Genomic DNA, 26,157 nt, shown 5'->3' with positions numbered 1-26,157 from the left:
ATAGCTCCACTTGCAGCTTTTGGGTGGTTAAGTGGAGCTGAATCTCACAGACTTTCCTGCTCAGACTAGCTTCCAGTCACGATCCTCAGAGCTCAGCCTCCTGAGTGGCTAGGACTCAGGCGGGAGCCGCTCGTGCCCCGCTGATTGGTGTCTTTTAAAAGATGAGTGGAAGAACTTGCTCTCCATGCTCCTTTTGTGTCATCATGCTTGGAAGATGTCTACCCACCCCCTCCAGCAGCCGCAGCTCTCCCCCACAGAGAATCCCCAGGAGCCAGCGGGTAAGGCTGTGGGCCCTCTAAGGGGGGGCCCCACGCTGGTCAGGCTGAGAGCAGCTCGGTGTGCGCGCAGAGGCCAGGCGGGGCTCGGGAGGCTCTGTGTGCATGGCTCCTGCATACATGGGGATCCAGGGGAGAAGCAAGGGCTGGCAGGACAAGACAGCCTAGGTCAGGGCAGAGGATGGGGGAGACTGAGGGCAGGAAGACCCACAGACCCCAGGAGAGTAAGTGCACAGCGTGAGGCTTCACCACACCCTGAGAGAGGCAGAGCTCGAGGGTGTTGAGGTTGGGTGTCAAGGGCTTCTTCCTGGGCGAGGATTTGGTTTTGCTTCCTGGGCAGAAGAACAAGGCCTAGAGAGCAGGGTGGGGCTGAGTTCTGAGCCCACCCCTTCCTCATCGCTGGAGAAGAGGGGCTTTCCTCTCCCTGCCAGCGGATGGCCCAGCGAGGGAGAGCGACTGAGCGCCACGAAGGGCCGTCCTGCTGGGGCCGAGCGTGCGGGGCAGCACCAGAGCCTCGCTGAGGCGGGGGCAAGGCTGGGGAGCCCAGGCAGAGGGGCTCTCGAGAGGAAGAGCTCCAGCGAGCTATCAGCACCAAGAGGCGAGCGGAAACAGCGCAGCTCTAGGAGGACTGCGGGGTCCTCTGGGGGAAGAGGAGGGCTCCCTGATGTGACTCCCCTAGACACTAAGACCAGAGGTGCCAGGTGCGGCCTCGGCAGGGCTGCAGGGCAGGGGGAGCGCAGGCGCACCCAGGCGCTCCATCGCTGTCAGGAGATGACGTTAAGTTCAGAGGCAGGGAAGTCCCTAGGCCCAGGGAAGCAGTGGTCCCCACGGCAGAGGGCAGAGGCCTCCTCGGGGGTCGGTGACAGGATGGCGGGACAGCCTGCCCTGGCCCGGCAGGTCCCTTGAGACAACTGCACTCTGAGGAGCGGATCCCTAAGAACATGGCTAGGAGGTGCTCCCCGCATGTCGGCAGGGGGGCTGCAGGGCATCTCCCAAAGTGCTCAGTTCCTCCACGGTGTCACCCCGAGCCCGCACCCATGCCAGACCTTCTGTGGGTGCCAGCAGGCCTCCAGGAATGTCAAAGACACGGTATGAACGTTCCACTGTCTGAGCCGGGTGGGGGGACTGCCAGGAACCCGGCTGCATAGCGCGGGGGATGGGCGTGGTGCCGAGTGCCGGTCCCGGGCGAGGGTGAGCTGCGCAGCCGCCCTGCCAGCCCCTCTGGCGGGTCCTTGCAGCCCTGCCTGGCACTATGCTCTACCGGGAGGACGGCGGCAGGTGGCGTGGACCGCTGCTCCCCAGGGTCCCGTGCGCTCGCGGCGCCGCCTGGCACAGGCGGGGCTGCAGGAGAGGCAGGCGCCGGAGGCAGCATCTGTGTTCGCTCGTGGTCCGGGAGCTCAGTGGCAGCAGCCACCACAGTGCCCCCCCGGGTGGGAGTGCTGGCTGTCCCCAAACTTGGTCCTCCGGCTCAGGATCTCATAGGAGCAGTCCTCCCCACAGCAACCAGACATGCTAGGGGACGAGTCGTCGATTTCAAATCTGCAAAGGAGGCAGGAGAAAGGCGCTGGCTAGTGATCACCTTCCTCCCTGGGCCAGAACTGTTCCAACAGGACACGGCTGGGGCGCAGGGGCTCATCCCCCCCTCCACAAGCTCAAACCCCACAGGCATCAGCATGAGCTAGGGGCCAGGGCCAGCACAACGGCATGAGCCAGCAGCGCCCACCGCCCAGGACCACCCAACACCAGCTCCTTACTGCAGCGCTTCTCGGAAGAATTGGTAGGCTCCATGATTGTGCTTAAACACTGTTAGCATCACCTTCTTCATCTGTGTGCTGCAAGAGAGAGGGGCGCCCCCTCTTACACAGAGAAACAGGAGGCCAGGCTTTCTGCATCCTCCAGCCCGAGAGGCCCTGGCACCATGGCGCCTCAGGGGCCCTCGCCACGTCCTCACACACCACTCCTCGGTACACGCCGGCTCCCGCCAGCACCCAGAAGATGCTGTGAGCGAGGGTGTCAGTGGCTCACACCTGTAATCCTAGCCACTGGGAAGGTTGAGATCTGAAGACTGGAGTTCAAAGCCAGCCCAGGTAGAAAAGTCCCCATGAGACTCTAATCTCCCACCAACCACCAGAAAACGGAAGTGGCGCTGTGACTCAAGAGGTAGCATCTAGCCTTGAGCAAAAGAGCTCAGGGACAGCACCCAGGCTCTGAGTTCAGGCCTCACGACCATCTAAAAAAAAAAAAAAGCAAGCAAGCAAGAAAGAAATGTACTCTTTACCTGATTTATGTCATTGTAACCCCTCTATACATCACTTTTTTTTTTCTTTTGTTGCCAGTCCTGGAGCTTGGGCCTCAGGGCCTGAGCACTGTCCCTGGCTTCTTTTTTGCTCAAGGCTAGCACTCTACCACTTGAGCCACAGTGCCGCTTCTGGCCTTTTCTATATTATGTGGTGCTGAGGAATCAAACCCAGGGCCTCATGCATAGGAGGCAAGCACTTTACCACTAGGCCATATTCCTGGCCCCTATAATAACATTTTTTAAAAAGGAAAGAGTTGGACACCAGTGGCTCATGGCCTATAATCCTAGCAACTCAGGAGGCTGAGATCTGAAAAGAGCCATTTGAAGCCAACCTGGGCAGGAAAGTCTGTGACTCTTTATCTCCAATACACTACTCGGAATAAGTCAGAAGTGGTATAATGGCTCAAGTGGTAGAGCACCAACCTTGAGCAAAGAAGTCCAGGGTCAGTGCCCTGGCCCTGAGTTCAGCACGCCCCCGCCCCCCGAGAGTGGCGCTGAGTGGTGGCTTTTCCCAGCCCTGCTCGAAGGCAGCCTTTACCTGTTGGCCATGAGCTGCAGGATCTGAATGAGGAACTTCCCCAGGCCTTTCCGCCGCACTTTGCTTTCCAACTGCACTTCGTAGCTGGGTGGAGAGAGCCCAGGGTAGATGTGCAGGGCCCACCAGAGGAGCCCGCAGCCACCACAGCCCCTAGATCCAGTGGCCCGCTGGGCTCTGCCACTTGCTCTCCTCTCCCCAGTGCCCCAGGCCAAGCTCCTACCAGTACAGGACTTCATCCCCGCATTCCACATCAAATCGGAAATGAGAGAAGGCAACAGGAACCGAACTGTTTTCCCAAGCGATGAGGTACCAGGCCCGGTCATCTGTCATTTCTTCACGCTTCTCTCGGTCCTTCCAGCCCCACTCACTTTGCTCATACCTGGGAATTTGGGGAGCAGTCACGTCAGGGGAAGCCTGCGAGGAAATCTGGCTGATGAACGGACTCCCCTCTGTCCAGGCCATGCTTACATGGTTTGCATATTTGTTTTGGTCAGGTCGAAGGCCCAATCCACAGTGGCCGGCTCCAGTCCAGACACCCGCTTACACTCAATGGAGACATTCAACCTGAGAACACAGGGGCCCATTAGCCGGTCAGGGGTCCAGGGCTCCCACCGGTGCCTGGGGCCTCTTCCTGAGAAGCCTGGCAGGGAAAGGGAGGCATCCCTGTCTCAATCACTCTACCAGGGAAAGCTACGTTTCTGACCCAATTGGGGAAGGTGCTGAGCTTGTTGGGCCAAGGTTAAGAACCCCCTCTGCACAGCCCACCCCTAAGCACAGGGACGGCTTCCTGTCTCCCAAGCCTCCTGGCACTGTCCAGAGCACTTAGCACTCAGCCCTCTCATCCTTCTCAGCTACCTTGGTGCTCTTCTACCTGCTCCAACTGTCCGGTAGTTTCTTATAAACACTCATGTCTTTTTGTCTCTCTTCTTGCCCTTAGGCATTTTCCTGTTGCTTCCATTTCTGTACTATAGCTGGGCTCCCATGAGACGGCTTCCCTCTTGTTTTTGAAACTACCTAGGTGAGCTGGGGCCCTTCATAGTTGTAGCTTCACACAAGGACCCGAGGGACAACCCCAGAAAATCCTGCCTGCCTCTCCCCATTGGCACTCAGTGGGTGATCTGAGCTCATTAAACAGCAGAGCAGGATTTAACCCACCACTCTGTTCCTGAAGTGACAAAAGCAAGAGATCTCTGTTAGTCAGGAGTTGTGGCTCAAGTGGTAGAGCAAAAAGATCTTAAGAAAAAACAAAAACAAAAACTTAGGGATAAGCTGGGTGCAGATGGCCCATGCCTATAATCCAAGATACTCTGGAGGCTGAGATCTGAGGACTGCAGCGTGAAGCTCACCTGAGCACTCTTATCTCCAACTAACCACAAAAAGCCAGAAGTGACTCTGTGGCTCCAGTGGTAGAGTGCTACCCTTGAACAAAAAAACCCAGGACAGCACTCAGGCCCAAAGTTCAGGAGACCAGCCAAAAAAAAAAAAAGGAAGAATAAGAGGTGGGTTTGGAGGTGTGGCTCTAGTGTTAGGGCAGTAACCAATGAGCAAAAGCATCAAGTAGAATTTGTCCCAGTGTCCAACCAAAAAATAAAAGTTAAAACCTGAAAATGAACTATACAACTCGTAGGGGAGGGGCTGTGGGGGGGGGGAAATCTGAGAGAAAATGAGGGAAGGGGTGACACTGTTCAAAAAGAAATATTACCTGACTTAGGTAACTGTAACCTCTCTGTACATCACTTTTTGCAATAAATACATTTTTAAAAAGAAAAGAGAAATGCCATATATGACTCACCCATTCCGGTCGTATTTCTTGAACACTGGGAATGCCTCCAGAGGATCTCCAAGCTGTCAAGGGAGACAGAAGCAGCTCAGACAGGTGGCTGGAGGCGCTGACCCTGTCCAAAAGCCCAGCTGCCTGGGCCGCCTAGGCCCAGGCTGGGGGCAGGCTCTCACAGCTGAGGCCTCCATCAGCCTTGGCTCTGAACTCACAGGGACACAGGAGGACAACTACAAAATGGGATGGGAGAGTGAACCAAAGGGCTGTACACCATATTCAACAGGAAGCTTTCCTTCTCAAAATGCAAATTCCCAGAAAGTTTCCCCAGACTCTGTACAAGCAGTAAGAGTCACTTTCCCTGCAATCCACTTTGAAGGCAGCACCCAGTCAATGGCTAGCCCTCACTCAGCCTCAGGCAAAGGGGACAGAGGCTGTGGGCAGTGTCACAAGTCTGCCACAGGGTGGCGCTGAAAGAAGTCAAATGAAAAACCCACTCGAAGTTCCAGGAGGCAGGAAGGGGAAAGGAGAATCACCCTGTTGGCAGCGTCCACTTTGGCACAGACGGCATCCATAGCCGCTCGCTCCTCCAACCGCTTCTGCTTCTTCTCCTTCGCTTTGCTGGACTTTCTCTGCAACAGGGAAAAGCAACACTGGCTGGAAGGGCAGGGCTTACAGCACACTTGACATTCCCTCTGAGGAGCTCAGGGAGCCCAGCGCACCCATGCCTGCTGGCCCACGCTGCCGGGGAGCGCTTGGTGTGTGAGAACTAAGCAGGAACACAGGTTCCTCATCCGGAGCTCTCAGAGGTCACTGTGAGGACCCAGCAGGAGCCAACAAGGCCTGCAGCAGGGCTGAGCCCACAGCGATGGCTTCACTTGGTTGCTCCATCGTAGGAGGAAACAACCAATTCTAGGCCCAACTCGGGCAAGCTTTCAGGGAGGAGATGGCACATTAGTTTCATCTGAGTGTCTTCTGGCTGCAAGGGACAAAGAGCCAGCCAGGGCAGCCCTGCAGGAGCTGGATGCTGGCTCTAAGCCAACCTCAGAGCCCACAAGTTAAAGAACTAGAAAGGAAGCTCTGCTCAGCCAAGGCAACAAGTGCCAGGCACACTGCAGAGGCAAGGACAGAGGGGCCACGGGGCCAGAAAGACCAAGCAGCAGGCCCACAGGGGCAGGGGCGGGGCAAGCACTGGGGGGGAGGGGGGAGCAGGGAAGCAGTATCTAGATCAGATCCTGTTTTGTTTGAGGCTAAAATGGGGTTCTTTTGCCCTCTGGTAAAAGCTAAGCTAGGTCACATAGGGAAAAAGCCAGGCTGGGAGTCTGACAGAATTCAACAGTGTCTTTGTATTCACCATACCCTGAAGGTACCAGGACAAGATACAGCCCTTCTCTGAGCCTCCAGACCTAAGTGAGGCCCCAATGCTGTGGAGGTGCAAGCCCAAAGGGTTATTATGACAGGTGTCCAAGAAATGACAGTTCGGTGGCTCACACCTATAATTCTAGCTACTCAGGAGGCTGAGCTCAACGATCTTGGTTCCAAAGTAGCTTGGGCTGACAAATCTATGGCTCCTATCTTAAAATGAAAAAGAAGCCAGAAGTGGAAATGTGGCTCAAGTCAAGTGGCAGCGTGCCGGCCTTGAGCAAAAAATGCTGCTAAGCAATGCATGCGAGGTTCTTGAGCTCAAGTCCCATTGCAAGCGCACGCGAACGCATGCACACACACACACACGCATACATGCATACACACACACACACACACACACACACACACACACACAGCTCTTATCCTCACTCCCTAGGAAGACCAGACCTCACAGGCAGGCAGAGATGCTGGTCCATACAGCCCAAGTTCCCAAAGGCAAGGGATAGCTGGCTCTGCTTTTACCAACAGCACTTCTGACCCCCCCACCCCCACCCCACTTCCAGAGCTCACTGGACAGGGGCCTGGCAACCCTCAGTTACAGTCTGGCCCCAAGGAAGGGCACTCGGAACAATTAATATTCACAGGAGTTGAAAAACCAGTTGCTGGGAATATTTCTGAGAATAAATCCAGCCTAGATGTTCAAAAGAATGGAATTCTTACCTCGAGCAATCAGAGGCAAAGAGTTCAGATATTGAGAACTTACAAGGCCAGACGCCTATGGCTCACACATGTAATCCTAGCTACTCAGGAGGCTGAGATCTAAGGATTGTGATTCAAAGCCAGCCTGGGCAGAAAAGTCTGAGATGTTTATCTCCAATTAACTACCAAAGTGCCAGAAACAGCACTGTGGCTCAAAATGATAGAGCACTATCCTTGACCATAAAAGCTCAGGAACAGTGCCCAGGCCCTGATTTCAAGCCCCAAATGTGCACAAGAACTTTTTTTTTTCCTGCCAGTCCTGGGACTTGAACTCAGGGCCTGGACACACTGTCTTTGAGCTTTTTTTGCTCAAGGCTAGCTAGCACTCTACCACTTGACCCACAGCGCCATTTTTGGCTTTTTGTTTATGTGGTACTGAGGAATCGAACCCAGGGCTTCATGCATGCTAGCTAGGCAAGGACTCTATCACTAAGCCACACTGCCAGCCCCTCAGAGATTACTCTTCAAGACAAAACTCTTACCAGCACCAGCTAGTAAGCACTGTCTAGCTGAGTGGTGAGCTAGAAGCCAGGCTGGATCCTATTTCTCACCTCCCTAGAGGAGGGGACAAACAAGAGAACACACTGTCTTCAGAAGCTTTGATCTAGACAGCAGGTTTGTTTACTGAGAGACCACTCACAAAACTGTTCTTACAAACACAGTGTGCGGTTCAGTTCTCAGAGCAGAAGCTACCTCCTTCCTTTACACCTTAGGAAACAGAGGCTCAAAGGGATGACACAACTCATGCGGGGTCCCCCACTCTAAGTGGCTGAGAAGAGTCAAGTATGGTTTCCACCAGCCAGCTGTCTCCAGTGGGAGAGCCCTGGCATATTTCACGAGGTCACCATCAAAGAGCTTCTCACAGCCTGCCAGGCCAGAGGTCCCTGAAGCCTCTGGACAATCACCCAGCAACTCATTTCTTATCGCCCACCCTGATAACTGTGTACTAGGACAGTGCCACCCCTACTCTACACTGAGGAAGGATCTACACTGAGATCCTACTCTACACTGAGGAAGAGGTGGGGGGAAGAAAAACCCCCACAAAGAAAAACACTCCAGAGCTGCGGGGCGCTGGTGGCTCATGCTTGTAATCCTAGCTACTCAAAAGGCTGAGATCTAAAGATTGCAGTTCGAAGCCAGATGGGGCAGCAAAGTCCCCATGAGACTCTTACTCCAATTAACCACTGAAAAAACAGAAGCAGAGCTGTGACTCAAAGTGGTGAGTGCTAGCCTTGAGCAAAGGAGCTCAGGGACAGTGCCCAAGCTCTTGAGTTCAAGCCCCACAACTGATACATGCATCTAGCACATCTCTGTGGTAGCTGCAAGATCTGCCCCTCTCTGGGTGCCCCTCTCTCAACAACACGAAGCAGAAAGACCAAAGGTGCTACAAAGGCAGTGTACCCAGGACCGAGAAAGCAATGGAGATCTGGGTTCTGGCCACAGCATCTCATCTCTAAGCAGAAGCAAGCAATCCTAAACACGGGCTGCGGGAGGGCCAATCCGGGCCCCCAGATTTATAGCCTCATTCACTCAGAGGAACTGGCAAGCCAGGCAAGCCCCAGTGAGGACCGGGGCTGCCATGGCTGGGATAGATAATAAAAGCAAGCGCCCCTTACGCCTTCACCTGCCAGCATGGGGGGTAGAGGTAGGAAGGATGCACAGACTGAGACAGGCCGGCAAAGCAGCAGCTTCACCCAGCCCGGTGGAGGTAAGACTGAATGGCAGGGACATGGGGAAACTCTCCTAATTAAAAGGGGAAATGAGCACAGTGAACAGTAAAGCTCATTGTAGCTAAGTGTCATTCCCAAGGGAGGCGTGTGTGTGTGTGTGTGTGTGTGTGTGTGTACACATATATGTAGGTATATGTATATATACATATATATAAATAAAATAAAGCATGGGTTTTTGACTCAGTGGGTTTTTGAATTTGAGTTAGCTCTTTCTAGCTCTTTGACTTCAGTCAAGTGGCTTAAACTCTATCTCATCCAGTTACTCAGTTTCTCTGACCCTCAGTTTGCTTATCCACAAAATGGGACTAATATGCTGGGCACTGGTGGATCACACCCGTAATCCTAACTACTCAGGAGGTAGAGATTGGGGGGGTCATGGTTCAAAGCCAGCCTGAGCAGAAAAGCCTATAACAATCTTTTTCTTTTTTTTTTTTTTTGGCCAGTCCTGGGACTTGAACTCAGGGCCTGAGCACTGTCCCTAGCTTCTTTTTGCTCAAGGCTAGCACCCTGCCAACTTGAGTCACAGTGCCACTAATGGCCTTTTCTATATATGTGGTGCTGAGGAATCGAACCCAGGGCTTCATGTATACGAGGCAAGCACTCTTGCCATTAGACCACATTCCCAGCCCTGTAACAATCTTATCTCCAACTAACTACCAAAAAAGCCCAGAGTGGAACTGTGGATCAAGCAGTAGAATGCTAGTCTTAAGCAAAAAAGCTCAGACAGCACTCAGGTCCTGAGTTCAAACCCAGGATCAGCACACCTCAACCACCACCACCACTCCTAAAAAGAGGAACTAAAATACTTATACCAAGGACTGGGGCTGAGCAAAAAGAAGCCAGGGACAGTGCTCAGGCCCTGAGTCCAAGACCCAGGACTGGCCAAAAAAAAAAAAAACACAACTTATACTCAAAACATTTTTGTGTGTTTTGGTTTTGTTTGTGTTTGTTTTTTGCCAGTCCTGGGCCTTGGACTCAGGGCCTGAGCACTGTCCCTGGCTTTTTTTTTTTTTTTTTTTTTGCTCAAGGCTAGCACTCTGCTCTTGCCACTAGGCCATATCCCCAGCCCCTTGCTTTAGTTTTTTTGGTCGGTTGTGGGGCTTGAACTCCGGGCCTGGGGGCTGGCCCTGAGCTCTTCAGCTCAAGGCTAGCAGTCTACCACTTGAGCCACAGAGCCAATTCTGGTTTTCTTTTTTTTTGGCCAGTCCTGGGGCTTGGACTCAGGGCCTGAGCACTGTCCCTGGCTTCTCCTTGCTCAAGGCTAGCACTCTGCCACTTGAGCCACAGTACCACTTCTGGCCATTTTCTGTATATGTGGTGCTGGGGAATCGAACCCAGAGCCTCATGTATACGAGGCAAGCACTCTTGCCACTAGGCCATATCCCCAGCCCCCACTTCTGGTTTTCTGATGGTTAATTGAAGAGTGTCATGGACTTTCCTATCTGGGCTGGCTTTGAACTGTGATCCTCAGATCTCAGCCTCCTGAGTAGCTAGGATTACAGGTGTGAGCCACTGGTGCCCGGCTCAAGAGATTGTTATAAAAGGGTTGGGAATATAGCCTCGTGGCAAGAGCGTATACATGAAGCCCTGGGTTCGATTCCTCAGCACCACATATATAGAAAAGGCCAGAAGTGGCACTGTGGCTCAAGTGGCAGAGTGCTAGCCTTGAGCAAAAAAAGAAGCCGGGGACAGTGCTCAGGCCCTGAGTCCAAGCCCCAGGACTGGCAAAAAAAAAAAAAAAAGTTATAAAGACAAAATACTACAATGTATTAGACATAAAAAGTTATTACTTTTGGGGGGAGGGGCAATGCTGGGGTTGAACCCAGGTCCTCAAGCTTCCTAGGCAAGCACTCTACAACAGCTCCAAATTCACCCTAGAAATGGCTTTTGTTTGTAAGGACACACTAGTGTCAAACCCTCTGCCAGTGCTTTCCTAAAATTGATCGGCTTTGATCTTTCTAAAACGGGTAAGATGTACACAGCCATATTTTCAATGAAAGCTCTGAGGCCACCTGTCAGTCACAGTCACAGAGCTTGTAGACAGACGTCTCCCTACCCACCCCATGGTACTACCCTCTCCTTTAGCTTTTTTTGCTCAAGGCTAGCACTCTACAAAAAGAGCCACAGCTCCACTTCTGGTGGTTAATTGAAGATAAGATTCCTGACCTAGCTGACTTCGAACTGCAATGTTTAGATCTCAGTCAACTGAGTAGCTAGGATTTACAGGCATGAGCCCCTGGCTCCAGGCTCTATAAAGTGTTTTTTATAAATGCTGTTTTCTCAAAGGGGCATGATCTCCCTGATTTACGACTGTTAAGAAGGGGTGACGGAGAGACAGTAGAGACCAGGTCTGGAAACCAACAAAAACTTCTTGTCAAATGGTATTTCCCACAGGACTGGGTCAGCGACCCAACATTATGTAACTAAAACCAAACAACTACTCAACATATAAAGGTCAAAAATTGACCTCTCAGTGGAATACAATAGCTCAAAAGCTATGTATGTACGTTCATGTAAGACTACTATCGAGGGCTGGGATGTAGCTCAGTGGCAAAGCGCTTGCCTAGCAAGTGCAACAACATCCTGGGTTCGATCCCCAGTACCAAAAAAGAAAACACACGCACACAAAAAAAATACAGTTAAAAAAAAAAAGACTACTACCGACATATTGTCTAATGTCGACATTACATTTAAAGCCCTAGGTGAATTTTCTTGGGCGTAGGCCACGTGGCTACTGTATATGTTCTTGGTACATTGTGTATTGTATATATTTCTACCTGACCTAGGGAAGGGAAAGAAAAACAGGGTGTAAGATACCACAAGAAATGTACACACTGCCCTACTATAACTGTACTCTTTTTGCATAACACCTTGTCAAAAATTTTGTGTTTAATTAATAAATTACAAAAAAAATAAATGTTTTCTATTGTACCTGCAAAACTTTTTTTGTGTGTTGTCAAAGCAGTAATTCTACACAATGGATCTACTCTATATGTCTGTTGGGGTCTCAAGCAGAAGTGAAAAAACACAGAAATGGCCAGGTGCTTGTGGCTCACACCTGTAATCCTTGCTACTCAGGAGAGTGAAAACTGAGGATCTCAGCTCAAAGCCAGCCAGGACAGGAAAGGCCGTAAGACTCTTATCTCCAATGAAACATCAGAAAAATGGAAGTGATGCTGTGGCTCACAGTGGCAGAGCACTAACTCTGAGCAAAAAGACCTCCGGGACAGTGCTTAGGCCCTGAATTCAAGCCTCATGACTCAAAAACAAAAACAGAAATGGAGGGAGGCACCTTCCAGAAAAGGAATATGACATCGCTCAGATTTTCAGTATCATGCCTCTATTCTAGTGCTGGAGATGTGAAAAGAACCTGTTTTAGTGGAGTGAGATACAAACAGCAGCTGGGGCAGAACTTTGAAGAGAAAGCACCAAGCTGACACCATGCTCTCAGCCGGAGTTTAGGAGCAGGGCTCCCCACTAGAAATTGATAACCTCCTGCTGCCCAACTGAGGTGTCCATGGTGCTTACTGGTGAGGAATGAGGGCAATGAGAGGACCTAGATCTGACGCAGGGAGAATGAATGGAGTCTCAGAAGGCTCTGTAGAAGCTGTTCAGAACACATCTATACCGTGCATATGAGTGATGAGATGGGCCTAATGCAAGCACACTTTGTGGTATCTCTGGGCCCTGCTGTCAGCTCACTTGATGAGGAAGTATTGAGCCAGAAGGGCATGTTAATGCTTCTTGTCAGTGTGTAGTAACCGAGTCTGAGTACGGGGTTCGGGTGACATAAATTCATTATTTAGTCACAACAACCCAGGAAGTCTGAGATTTTTCACTAAAATCTAAACTCATATGCAAAAGGCAATGGGCATTGGTGGCTCAGCCTGTAGTCCGAGCTACTCAGGAGGCTGAGACCTGAGGATCATGGTTCAAAGCCACCCAGGGCAGTAAAGTCCATGAGACTCTTATCCCCAATTAACCACCTGAAAACTGGAAGTGGGGCTGCGGCTCAAAGTAGTAGAGCCCTAGCCTTGAGCAAAAAAGGCTCAGGGACAGCACCCAGGCCCAGAGTTCAAGCCTCACAACTGATCCAGAAGAAATAAATAAATAAAATAAAATAAGCAAGGTCTTTAAACTTGATTTTCTACATATGAAGGACATAGCACCCAAATTTCCTGGTTGAAACATGACATGTTTGCTTTGGAGATTGAACTCAAGGCTTGGAATATGCTAAGCACATGCCCTACCATTGAGCTACACTTCTGGACACCAAATGTTTGTTCTATTATGGATTATCTCAAGTGTTTTAATTCAGGTTGGTCAACTATTTTTGTCAAATAAGTTGATTTGTTCAGTCAATAAATTTTTGACTAAGGGGGGGGAAAAACTAGGTTAGTAACAGTGAGGACAGACCCAATAGGTTAAAAATAGCACAGATTTATTTTGGATCACTGAAGTGAAGGCTGACAATACAGACAAAAATAACAGGCACCTAAGTGGCTACTGACATCCACTATTTTGTTAATCTTCACTCTTGTCTAGGGTGCAGGTATCCTCCTTATCACATAGGTGAGTACACAAATTGGTTGTAAGTGTAGCTCAAGCGGTAAAGTACTTGCTGAGCCAAACAAAAGGCCCTGAGTTCAAACCCCAGTCCTGCTAAAAATTGTTAAAGAAAGGAAACTCCAGAAAGGCTGTGTCAGTGACACACCAATATGTTGGGAGCTTGGTGAAGACAAGGTGGCTTTTAAGTGGCTCCGGCTTCCAAGTCAGGGCCTGCATAAAGGGGGTAGAAGCTGGGTGCCAGCGTTTCACACCTGTGATCCTAGCTACTGAGCTAGGATGAAGTCCAGTTCAGTCAGGCCCAGAGACAATCCAAGACTATTATTTCCAATTAACTACAAAAAGTGGGAAGTGAGGACTGGGAATATGGCCTAGTGGTAGTGTGTGTGCCTTGCACGCATGAAGCCCTGGATTCGAGTCCTCAGCCCCATAAAAACAGAAAAAGCCAGAAGTGGGGCTGTGGCTCACCTGGTGGAGTGCTAGCTTTGAGCAAAAAGAAGCCAGAGACAGTGCTCAGGCCCCGAGTTCAGGCCCCAGTACTAGCAAACACACATAAAGTGGGCTCAGGTGGTGGAAGGCCAGCCTAGAACAAAAGTGCCAAAGGAGGGCACAAGCCCCAGAGTTCAAGTACCAGCACAGAAAATCCATACGCACAGTAAGCAACTTAAGTAAATAAGAAATTCCACCTAAATACCAACAAGCCGGGCCCAGGGAGGGGCAGTGCCCGGTACTTCTCAGCTGGGTTCAGTCATTCCAGCAAAAGGCACTAAAATGAAACGCACGTCCCCACGGCTGGCACCAAACAGGTGGCCGAGCCCCCCCTGCGCTCGGGGCCGGGCCCTCCGGGCTCACCCACCTGCGCCGCGGGGAGTAACTTCCAGGGAGCGGCTCCGGCCCGCCGCCCCGCGGGGTAGGGGGGGGGGGCGCGGGCCGGGCGGACGCTCGAGGAGAGCCCGGCCCGCCTGCCGCCATCGCCATCGCCGAGCGCGACGAGGGGTCCAGCGCCCCCGCCGCGGCCGCGGTGACCTTGGCCACGCGCCTTCCTCGCGCCCGGCCTCGGCTCCCGGGAGCCCGCGTCGGCTCGGCGGCGGGAAGCCGCGGGGACCCCCGAGGACCGCTCCGCGGGGAGGCGGGGAGGCCCGGAGCGGGTCCCCGAGGCAGGAAGGGGCGGACGGGCCGCGGGGGGCGGGGCCCGGGAAGCACCGGGGGAGGGGGGGCGCTCAGCGTCGGGGCGAACGCGGGGACCCTAAAAATGGGGGAGCCGGGTCATGTGGGGGCTGGGGGTCACGTGAGGTCGGAGGGGGTCGGGGTCACGTGAGGGGTTCAAGGAACAATGGGGCGAAGGAGGAGCAGGTAACGGGCAGCACCCCCGGGCCTCCGGGTCCTCCCGTTTCCTTTTCCTCCCTCACTCACCCCCATGGCGGCGGCGGCGGCCCTCGGCTCCTCTTTCGCTCACTCGCCGGCAGGGAGGCGGCAACGGCGGCACCGGCAGCTGCGACTCCAGAGCGGCGGGCCCCGCAGAGCGCATGCGCCTCGCGGGCTCTCCCCGCCCCCCCGCGCGCGTCCTGGCCAGCACTGCGCCGGCGCAGAACCGGGCGGCGGGCGGCGGGCGGCGAGGGGCGGGGAGAGCCCGCGGGGGGCCGGCGCGCAGGTGGAGCGCTCCCGAGGCGGGCCGAGGGTCCCGGACCAGAAAGGCGGGAGGCTCCGGCGAGCGTCGCGCAGCGAGTGACGTCGCAGCCCTGGCCCCGCCCCCCGGCGCGGGCTGCGCCTGTAGCTATGGTAACGGTCGCGCCGGCTCGCGCCGCGGCCCGGAGCTGCGCCCCGCTGGGCGGCCGGTGGGTGGTCCCGCGGCCTCGCCGCCCCGCGCGCCGGCTGCCCCCCCCCCTCGCCGACGACGAATCGCGTCGTGAGCTCCGAATCGCCGGCTCCTCCGGAGCCCTCCCGGGCACGGGGAGTCCCTGGATGGGGTTGGGGTTTGGTAACCGGAGCCCCGCGTGTTCGTCCCCCGCGCCCTCGGCTCCCCAACCGCGCCACCTCCGCGATGAATGTTCACCGGCGCCGACCCGCGCTGTGCTGCGCGGAGCCCCGCGGCCTCCGCCGTCCGAAACTGCCCGGGCCACGCCTACCGTTAAAACGGGGGCTCTGGCCGGCGCCGTGGCTCCCTCCCGCCTGTCGTCCTGGCTACTCAGGAGGCCGAGATCTGAGGATCGCGGTTCAAAGCCAGCCCGGCCAGGAAAGTCCGTGAGGCTCCGATCTCCGAGGTGCCACCGGGAAACCGGCGGTGGCGCTGTGGCTCTAGCGCTGGAGCGCTAGCCTTGAGCATTGAGAGGCTCAGGGACAGCAGCGCCCAGGCCCTGAGTTCAAGCCCCATAACCTACCAAAAGAAAAATAAAAGGAAAGAGACCTCAGGTGCCCTGGGTAAGACTCACTTCACTCTGTCTCAACAGAGGAGTTTACGGTGTGCTCCCCCCCCCCCATACACACACGTGACCTGCATTGGAGTCACTTGGGGAAGTGTCAGCCCCCCCTGGGACTGCCCCAGAATCTCCAGGGGAGCCAGAGCCTTTGCTTTCTAGTAAGATTTTTGTTTGTCGGTTGGTTGGGTTTTGCCAGTCATGGGAGCTTGAACTCCGGCCCGGGCCCTGTCCCTGAGCTTTTTTTGCTCAAGGCCAGTCAGTACTCGACCACTTTGAGCCCCACGCCACTTTGTTTTCCGGTGATTAATTGGAGGTGAGAGTCTCACAGACTTTTCCTGCCCAAGCTGGCTTTGATCCTCAGATCTCAGCCTCCTGAATAGCTAGGGTTACAGGTTTGTCAACCCTAAATGCTGTACCCCTGGGGCCCTGGCAGCAGAGCAGAGCAGGCATTCAGTAAACATTAGTTGGAGGAATGATAGGCCAGGATGGGGGGGGGGGGGGACACAGATGCCACGGAGCACAAAGAGATAGAAGGCTCTCTAGGGGATGTGACCCCTTTGCCAAAGCAGATTCCCTCCCCCCATGGTGATGCCTCCTTGGTGGGTTGAGTAGAGCCTTCTCAAAGGTACGTGCAAGTGGTAACCCTCTGATACCTGTGCATGTGACCTAATTTGGAAGGAAGTCTTCAGGTTTCATAGTTTAGAGAGGGTTTAAGTTGCTCTCCCAAGGGTTTATGTCTGGAAGCTTGGTCCCAGTGTGACCATATTGGGAGATGATGTGACCTATAAGAGGGGGAGCCTAAACTAGGCACTGGTGGCTCATACCCTGCAACCCTAGTTTCTCAGCAGACTGGGTCGTTTTGGAGAGTTACAATTTGAAGCCAGTCGAGGCAAGAAAGTCTTATGAGACTCTTCTCTCCCATTAACTACCAAAAAAGCTGTAACAACAACAAAAAAGCTGTAACTCCTGGGTTTGATTCCTCAGCACCACATATATAGAAAAAGGTGGAAGTGGTACTGTGGCTCAAGTGGCAGAGTGCTAGCCTTGAGCAAAAAAGAAGCCAGGGACAGTGCTCAGGCCCTGAGTCCAAGCCCCAGGACTGGCCAAAAATAAATAAATAAATAAACAAGCTGTGGCTCAATTGGTAGAGCACTAGCCTTTAGCAAGCAAAGCTCAGTCCTCAGGGCCCAGAATTGAAGCCCCAGCACTGGCAAAAAAAAAAAAAAAAAAAAGTCAGGGCACCTAGTGTTAAATAATTAGGCCATTGGGGGCATTGCCCTTGGAAGGAAATGAACATACTTATTCCCAAGTCAGTACTTCTCAACTAAATGGGGATGAGAAAGCAAGACCGGCCCTTGCCTGGACTCTGGTGTCCAGTATTCTATGTGGTGTCTTCTTGTGATGCCATGTTCCCTCAGACTTCCACCAGAGACCACACTGACAAAGCTGACCAACCTTGGAGTTTTAGCCTCTGAAACTGCACAATATTCAGCTTATTCACTTCTCCCCTATACAAATTACCCAGCCTCAGGTTTTTTTGTTACAATTATTTTGTTGTTGTTGCTGTTCATTGTGGGGCCTTGAACTCAGGACCTGGGCGCTGTCCCTGAGCCTCTTTGTGCTCAACGCTAGCGCTCTACCACTTGAGCCATAGTACCACTTCTGGTTTTTGAGTGGTTCATTGGAGACAAAAGTCTCACAGGGACTTTTCTTCCTGGGCTGGCTTTGAACCACAATTCTTAGATCTTAGCCTCCTGAGTAGCTAGGATTATAGGTGTGAGCCACCGGTACCTGGCTGTTACAGTTATAAAAACCAGGCAAATGGCTGGCACACAAGAAGCCCTGGGTTCAATTCCTCAGTACCACATAAACAGAAAAGGCCAGAAATGGCACAGTGACTCAAGTGGAAGAGTACAGAGAGGCTCATCAGGGACAGTGCCCAGGCCCTGAGTTCAAGCCCTAGGACTGCCAAAAAAAAAAAAAAGCGGGCAAAGATAAAGATACAGAAATAACCTAAGAATCATGATTTAAGCTGAGTCCTAAACCTATTGGCTTGTGTTTATCAGAGAGAGAAAGGTGTCACAATGGGAATTAGCCTTGCTGACCACCCTCCTTCCAGAACCAAAAGAAAATGGAATCCTGTTTTGTGGTACTTCATTATGGTAGCCCTTGAAAACTAATCGATGGCCCCAAGTTCTATTTCCCAAACTCAGTTTCTACTATTCTTCCCTCATTATCTCTGGCCCCCAGAAACACCGATAGTACCTGATCTCATATCGAACCCATGACAACCAGACACAAAAATAGCCCCGGGGACTCTCACCTGCTGGGATTCACACCTGCTGTCCCTACTAGCGGAAACAGGGCTGACCTGTGTCACCATACTGTAGCAGTGAAGGTGTATGGTCACCGAGATCAGTAATTAAAAAGGCATTTTGGTTCCTGCCGCTGCTGCAGTCTCCTCAGTTGCTCTCTAGGGGATGTAAGCAGCACCGTGGAGCAGTCTCGCCCAGCCCCTACTTGCCACCAAGGATCGGAGCTCCCCAAAGGCCCAAGACCCAGTACTGGGGCTTGAACTCAAGACTTGGGCGCTGTCCTTCTGCTTTATTCAATCTGGCGCTCTACCACTTGAGCCACACCTCCCACTTCTGGCTTTTTGGTGGTTAATTGGGGATAAGAGTCTAATAAACACCCCTCATATCTCAACCTCCTGACTGGAATGACAGGCACAAGTGAGTCCCTGAACCGTGCTCGCTTCCAGCTTTGTGCTGGTTAACTGGAGCTGGGAGTTTATTTGCCCAGGCTGATTCCAACCCATGACCTTCAGATCTCACCTCCGGAATAGGTAGAATTACTGACACCAGCTCCCAACGCCCTGCCCCTAGCCAACTGCAACCTCCTGGGAAGAAACCCCCAGTGAGGACCACCCAGTTAAAACTCCTCCTGAGATCTTGACTGAGGGATAAGCAGTGATAGAGCACTAAGACTAAGCTCAGTCGAGCGCCACGCTTGCGCTCCTGACAGTGCTCTCAGACCTCACCGGACAACTTCGCAGGCCAGCAGGAGACAAGGACTGCAGGCTGTTAAGATGGCTGCTGCTGGGCCGGGAATATGGCCTAGTGGCAAGAGTGCTTGCCTCGTATACATGAAGCCCTGGGTTCGATTCCCCAGCACCACATATAGAGAAAACGGCCAGAAGCGGTGCTGTGGCTCAAGTGGCAGAGTGCTAGCCTTGAGCAAAAAGAAGCCAGGGACAGTGCTCAGGCCCTGAGTTCAAGCCCCCCCCCCTCAAAAAAATATTTTTTCAGAGTGTGGACTGCTTCCTCCATTGCTTTTAGGCTGGGGTAGGTAGGGAGGATGTGGTAGAGCAAAGCTGCTCACCTCTGATGACAAGAGAGAGACACACAGAGACAACAAAGTTATAGGGAAGAACTAGATGCTTTGCCAGCATTTGTGGCTCAAGCCTGTAATCCTAGCTGCTCAGGGGGCCCAGGCAGGAAAGTCTGTGAGATTTTTACCTCCAATGAACCACCAAAAAGTTGGAAGTGCAGCTGTGCCTCAAGTGTGGAGTACCAGCCTTGAGCACAAAAGCTAAAAGACAGCACCCAAGCCCTGAAAGGCTCATGCCTCAGGACTGGCACATAAACGAAGATTCTTACAGATTCTTTCCTGTTCAGGCTCGCTTCAAACCTCAGTTCTCGCATCCTGAGTAGCTAGGATCGCAGGTGTGAGCCACCAGCACCTGGCTCAACAATTTCTGCTTTTGTCACTCACGGTAGTTTGTGTTCAGTGGGCGCGTACCGCCGGAGCACAGGACACAGGTGCAGGAGACCATGGCGGCACGACCGGGTAGCACTGACTTGCCCCACCGTTCTGCAGGCTAGACGTGGCGGGTCCAGGGACTGGCGGGGGCGGGGGGGGGACGGAGGGGGCACTCATCGCCCTCTGGGTCCACATCTCACCCTTTTGTGAGGACACCAGTCTGACTAGACTCGCCCCCTCCCTCAGTGACCCCACTTTACAGTAAAACAACAACAACAATCTATTTTACTGAGGGATTAGGACTTCAACAATGGACTATTGGGAAGGACAGAAATCAACATCTAAAACCCAAGGACTCCATCTTTAGGAGGTCCAGGTTTTTCTGCACCAGATTTGTCCCGTTTCCAGTCTTTCCTGCTGTCTGCCTCCTGCCACCCTATTCTGTGCCTGGGGCAGACATTACTAATCCCTCTGGCAGCCTTTCTTGCTGAAGCAAGCTATAGACTCAGAGTCCTCATCAGCACAGATTCAAGGCAATCTGCCAGCCAATATCCGCTGGTTAAGACTTTGCAGAGGAGAGGAGAGGACTTGGGGTATTCAGACAGTGGACAGGTTGTGTTTGTTGAAGGAATGGCTAAAATGTCTAAACTACTATTTGAAATCCATCCATTGGCCAGTCTATCCTGGATTTTCTGTCCCTGCAGACTCACTGTGAGGCTAATGTACCGGCACTGATTGGCTCACGCCTGTAATCCTAGCTACTCAGGAGGCTGAGCTCTGAGGATCACTGTTTGAAGCCAGCCCAGGCAGAAAAGTTCTGGTGAGACTCTTGTCTCCAATGAACCACTCAAAAACAGGAGGGCTGGGAATATGGCCTAGTGGTAAAGTGCTCACCTGATAAACATGAAGCCCTGGGTTCAATTCCTCAGCACCACATACATACATACATACATACATACATATATATATATAGAGAGAGAGAGAGAGAAAGCCGGAAGTGGCGCTGTGGTCAAGTGGCAGAGTGCTAGCCTTGAGCAAAAAGAAGCCAGGGACAGTGCTCAGGCCCCGAGTCCAAGCCCCAGGACTGGCAACAAAAACAAAAACAGGAGTTGGCACAGTAGCTCAAAGTGGTAAAGCATTAGCCTTGAGCACAAAAAGCTCAAGGACAGCACCCAAGCCCTGAGTGCAAGCCAAAAAAACAAAAACAAACAAAACTCCAGGCTTGATCAAAGACTCAGTGCTTGCTTGGAATTACAGATTGACTGTGGGTAAGCATTTGAAAGAAGATCTTCTGAGGTTGTGGTGGAAGTAGAAATGAATAAGGTTCAACCTAGGAAATGTATTGGCTCAGTATTTGCTCAGGTGAAAAGGCTCAGAGGTTTAGTGGCTTCAGGTGAGTTTGGTCCATGGGGTCATGGGGGGGGGATGAATAAAACAGGTTTCTCCTATTTCTTCAGCGTCCTCTACAGTGGTGGCGTCTCCATCTCTTGGTATCTTTTGCAATGATGAACTCTCTCTTCCCTTCCCCTCCCACCTTTCTTATCTCTCTTCTCTACCCTCCTCCCCCTTCCTCCCTCCTCTTGTTCTGGGGTTGAACTCTTGGCCTCCTGCTTAGTGCTCTATCATTAAGCCTTGACCTCAGCCCTCTTGCTGTTTTGCTTTTCAGATAGGGTCTTGTGCTAACTTTGGGCAGGGAGGCTGGCCTTGAATCCCTGTACACATGTTTATATAACCATGCCATCTGTGTGTGTACACACCCCACCCCCACCCCCCACTAGTACGTACAGGGGCTTGAACTCAGGGTCTGGGCAGTCCCTGAACCCTTCTGCTCAAGGCTAGTGCTCTACCAATTTGAGCCACAGGCTCCACTTCCAGTTTTCTGGTGGTTAATTGGAGATAAAAGTCTCACAGACTTTCCTGCCTGGGCTGGTTTCAAACCATGATCTTCAGATCTCAGCCTCTGGAGTAGCTAGGACCACAGGCGTGAGTCATCAGCACCTGGCCTTTTCTTTTGAGAGAGAAGATCTCCTCCTGTAGCCACAACTCACATTGGCTTTGAACTTTTGGTCTTCCGGCCATAGTCTCCTTTATTGGGAATACACCACACCTACCTAGCTAGCTAATTGACTATTGTTGAAAATCAAAGATGGCCAACACACCTGGGTTCAACTTCCTGGTCTCCGTCCCATATTTACGGCCAGTTAATTAGGCTAGCTCAGGGCTTCAGGCTGCTTCTGAGCCAATCCTGGTATCTAGGGCCTCAGAGAAGGTTGACAAAGGATGCCTGAGCCAGAAAAGGGAAGGGGAGAAGGACTGAAGGAGGAACAGCTTTTCAAGGGGATAAGTCAGACTAAGGAGCTTGATGAGTAAAGGATTAATCTGATCAGGTAGGGGGTTTGGAAAGCATCCCCCCTCCCCCCCACCCCGTCAATACAGACCAGATTAGAAGAGGCTCAGGAATAGGGTAAAGCCTGAGAGGGGCCCTGGGGGAGGGGCGGGGCAGGAACTGGAGACTGGAGGACCCCGGAAATAAAGGGAAGGGTGGAGGGACCGCAGCACCTTAGCAGGGATGGGGATAAGGAAAGCTGGCTGGCCTGGTGGCGATAAAGATTCTGAGATCAGGGCTGCGGTTGCCTAACATGCATGAAGCCCTTTCCATTCCCCAGCACCACGTACACAGAAAAAGCCAGAAGTGGCGCTGTGGCTCAAGTGGCGGAGCGCTAGCCTTGAGCAAAAGAGGAGCTCAGGGACAGTGCCCAGGCCCTGAGTTCAAGGCCCAGCACTGGCAAAAAAAAGAAAAATATTCTGAGATCAGTTTTGGACAGACCTGAGAGACACCTAGAGCTCAGAAGGCATTTGGCTGGAACTGGGGGCCTAGGATGGATGGTAGGGGGTGGCTAGGCTCTGAAGGTGGGGGGGGGGCTTGAGAGATGTGAATAGAGCCTTGAGGACCTACACCGAGGAGGGGAGCCTGGGAGGAGCCATGTGCAGTGCTGCCGCGGGGCGGGGCCAGGCGGGGTGGGCCCAGGACCAGCCAAGCGCTTGCTTTGAGTTGAGCGATAATGGCGTCCTTGGCAGAGGCTGAGGTGCGGGCTGCCTGAAGTGACCCCGAGTGGTGAGTGGTTGGGGAGGGATTGGGAGGCAAACTCGAGGATGGGGGTGTGTGTGAATGCACTGGAACTTGAACTCAGGGCCTGATCTCTGTCCCTTAGCGTTTCACTCAAGGCAGGTGCTCTACCACTTGAACCACAGCTCCACTTCAGGCTTTTTGGTGGTTAGTTGGAGATAAAAAGTCCCTCAAACTTTTCTTCCCAGGGCGGACTTTGAACCTTGGTTCTCAGATGGCAGCCTCTTGAGTAGCTAGGATTTCAGGCGTGAGCGGCCAGCTCTCACTGTGAAACGCGTCTTTGACCAGTTTTAGCAGAAAGGGGACAGGGTTGGGGCCATGTTGGCGGGGGGAGGGGGGGGCAGGAAGGAAGTGAATCAGAGCCGGGGCAGATTCCGGGGTTCTTCCGATGTCACAGAGTCATGGGGGAGTAGTGGAGGCGGGCTTTGTGGTGGGGGGCGGGGGCGTTGCTCAATGCTGGACCAGAAGCCCTGAGTGGGCCCTGGCAGAGTAGAGGCCCCGGGCGGGGGCCAGGCCTTGGACGGCAGGGGCTGGGCATGGAGATGGGTGGCCGGCTCAGAGGCAGGCTAGAGAGCCCCGGGATCCTACTGGATTTGGTGCACCTTGCCGGGCTGCCGTTGGGAAGCTTGGTGGGGCTGGATGGGAGCAGCGTTTAAGAATCTGTATCCAAGCTGGGCGCCGCCGGTGGCTCACGCCTGCAATCCTAGCTACTCCGGAGGCTGAGAGCTGAAGATCTCACTTCAAAACCAGGCTGGTCAGGAAAGTCTTTGAGACTCTCATCTCCAATGAACCAGCAGAAAACTGGAAGTGGCGCTATGATTCAAAGTGGTAGAGTGTTAGTTCTGAGCCAAAAAGAAAAAAAAGCTCAAAGACAGCACCCAGGCCCTGAGTTCGAGCCTCACGACCAACAACCAAAAAAAGAAAGAACCTCTATGTAGCCAGTGGATTGGAGGAGCCACACTGGCAAGTTTAAAGGGGGGGGGGTGTCATAAAGGACATCTGTCTGCCTAGGGCTGCGTAGTGCAGTGAGGAGGGGCTTTGGGGGGGGCACAAAGGACAACAAGTAACGCACCTAAGGCCACACAGTGCGTGAGCACAGAGTTAGGACTCACCGCAGAACTAAGCTTCTGGCTTGCTTTGGTCGGCTTGTTCCTTTGTCTCCACTGTGGCCTCTAGACTGCAAGGAACTTTGCTCTGGAAGGTTCTTGGTAGCTCTGGGGCAAGATTAGCTGTAGGCTAGGGACAGATTGAAGGCTCAGTGATTCTAGCGGCCCGGGCCGGGGTGAGGCCTGGGGGTCGGGGGAGGGGGGAGGTCAGGCACTTATCCCAAAAGCTTGCTCTCTCCTGGGTTCCAGGCAGGCTCAGCTTTGCTGAAAAGGACATTTGTGTCCAGACTGGGGGTGGGACCCTCCAGTCTGCGCTGTCACCACTAGAGGGCGCAGCCGGAGCCCAGGTGAGAGAAGAGGAGGCCCCCCCCCCCCCTTGCCGCTGCCTGAGAAAGGAAGGGGGTCTGGGTTTTGAGGCTGCCTCAGACATTCCGAGAGTCCCCGCTGTCCTTCCTGTCTATCCACGGAGGGGAGGTCTTTGGGGGCCTCTCCTCCCCCTATTCCCACCTGGCTCAGGGGTTCGATTTCCAGGTGGCCCTGTGGGTGTCAGGAAGCCTGGGGGCTCCTTCGAACCTGGTGCCGGCTGCCCTGCACTCCCCCGGCGCCGTTCCCAGGAGCCCCCCGCCGCCCCCAGCCTCCTTGGATTGCCACCTCTGTCACCTTCTCCCAGCCTTGTCCTTCACAAGGGGGAGGCTGGGCAGAGCCGAGTGGAGGGTAGGGACTCACCAGCAGAACACAAGGACAGCACTCCAAGACACACTGCCTTGCCAGGTCCCCCCCCCCCCCCCCCCGTGGATGGGAGGGCAGAGGAGGACAGAATTCCTATTTGGGTAGCATCAGGGGGCCTTAGTGGAGCTCCTCCAAGTCCCTTCCATTCTGCAGCTGCCTTTCCTGTGTGTGTGTGTGGGGGGGGCACACCACCCCTTAACCGCTCAGCCAGGTTTCTGCCCAGGTCCTCTTTCCTCCCTCTCCGACTCCAGGCCTGCCTGCCTACCTCTCTCCCCAAGTTTAGCCCCTTGGCTGTGGTCACCGAGGATCCTGGCGGGGGGCCCAGGCACCACCCCACGAAGGACAGCCTCTCCCAGTCTGTCTGGCAGGGCTGGCAGGGTCTGGATGGCTGGAGCTCTCCCCGCTACCCCCCTAGCCCCGTGCCTTTGGGGGGGAGGAGGAGGAGGAGGATGGAGTTCTGAGGCTCACTCAAGGTCGCTCTCTCCTTTTCTTTCCCACCATCCAGGGCAACCTTTGTACCTCCGCCTCACCTTGAACTGGAAGGCGGCCAGCTGGGCTGGGAAATCCAGCCGAGAGGAAAGCTGCGCGCTCAGGCTCCTGACATTCATGCGTTCAGCAAATGCTGAGTGCTTGCTGTATGCTAGGCCCCGGGAACGCAGCCTCCAGTACAGTCACACAAATCAAGTGCATGGGTGTCCATGAGCGGTGTGACCCGCCACCCGGAGGGGAGGGGCTGGACTGGCCACGCCCGGGGGGCCGGGGGACCTGCGGTGAGGACCCTTTAGTGACCCAGGCAAGCAGGGGAGACAAAAGGCTTGAGGCAGAGGTCTGTGGGGCCAAGCCCGGCCTCAATCTCCTCATCTGGAAGAACAGCCAGGGATCTGATCTCAGGCAGCCGGGGCTGAGGCCTGAGGAAGATGGCACAGTCCCCTTCCTCCGGCCGTCCTTCCTCCCCGTGGAAGAATAGAACTCATCAGTCAAAATGGAGGACATTCCCTAGAGACCCACACTCTCTTTAAGCTCCCAGGTGGCCGGGGAGGGGGGGGAAGGCGAAGGGACCCCCCCCCCCATTCTCCAGCTGGCCACCAAGCTCCGACAGGCTGGAGGAGAGGGAGGGGCTGGCCCCAGGAGGCCTCTCCTCTCCCCTCCCACACCCTATGCTCCGGGCCGCGTGGTACCTCTGCACCCCAGGCCTGAGGCAGCATGGAGGCCAGGTCTGGGGGGAGGGGGCACAGGCAGTCAGGGGAAGGTGGACGAGATCTGGGGTGCTGATCTGACCCAGGTCCTGTAGCATAGCAGCACCCCACAGCCCCGGGGCAGCAGGGAGGGGGTGCTGTCTCTTTAAGAGCCTTCAGGCTGCTGGGAGCAGATGGCCAGGCCGGCCGGGGCCCCTTGTCCTTTGTGTGTCTTTGCACAAAAGAGGGGGCCAGCTGGGGAGGGGGTGGCTGCAGCAGGTGGGAGGGGTGGGGCTTTGCCCCTCCCTGCCAACCCTGTACCCTTGCCCCTAGAGGAGGAGGCTGCTTGCTAAAAGTGTGTACCTCCTGTCTAGACCCTGTGACCCCCACAGGCACCCTCCAACCCCTGGGGTGTTGAGTCTTACCTCCTGGGCAGAAGCCTCACCCAGGGCCTGAGATCGCCCCACCCAGGGAATAAACCTCCCCTGATCTTCTCTTGGCCCCAGTGTTTGTTCCAGGGAGAATGGAGAGAACA

General features: G+C 53.9%; 1 protein-coding gene across 1 annotated transcript; it reads right to left on the bottom strand.

The window, feature by feature from the left end:
* Nucleotides 1–75: 75 nt before the first annotated feature.
* Nucleotides 76–14,874, bottom strand: Naa40 (N-alpha-acetyltransferase 40, NatD catalytic subunit). Its single transcript, XM_048360753.1, has 8 exons — nucleotides 14,720–14,874; nucleotides 5,423–5,518; nucleotides 4,905–4,957; nucleotides 3,581–3,676; nucleotides 3,333–3,491; nucleotides 3,113–3,196; nucleotides 2,030–2,107; nucleotides 76–1,814 (listed from the first exon to the last, which is right to left on the bottom strand). The coding sequence occupies exons 1-8, from the start codon at nucleotides 14,723–14,725 to the stop codon at nucleotides 1,673–1,675; spliced, it is 714 nt and encodes a 237-aa protein (XP_048216710.1). The 5' UTR covers nucleotides 14,726–14,874; the 3' UTR covers nucleotides 76–1,672.
* Between the last annotated feature and the right edge of the window lie 11,283 nt (nucleotides 14,875–26,157).

The sequence above is a fragment of the Perognathus longimembris genome, chromosome 13, assembly GCF_023159225.1.
Source record: "Perognathus longimembris pacificus isolate PPM17 chromosome 13, ASM2315922v1, whole genome shotgun sequence".
Lineage (NCBI taxonomy): Eukaryota > Metazoa > Chordata > Mammalia > Rodentia > Heteromyidae > Perognathus > Perognathus longimembris.
Note: the sequence above shows the minus strand (reverse complement) of the source record. Positions and strands in the feature narration are given on the sequence as shown.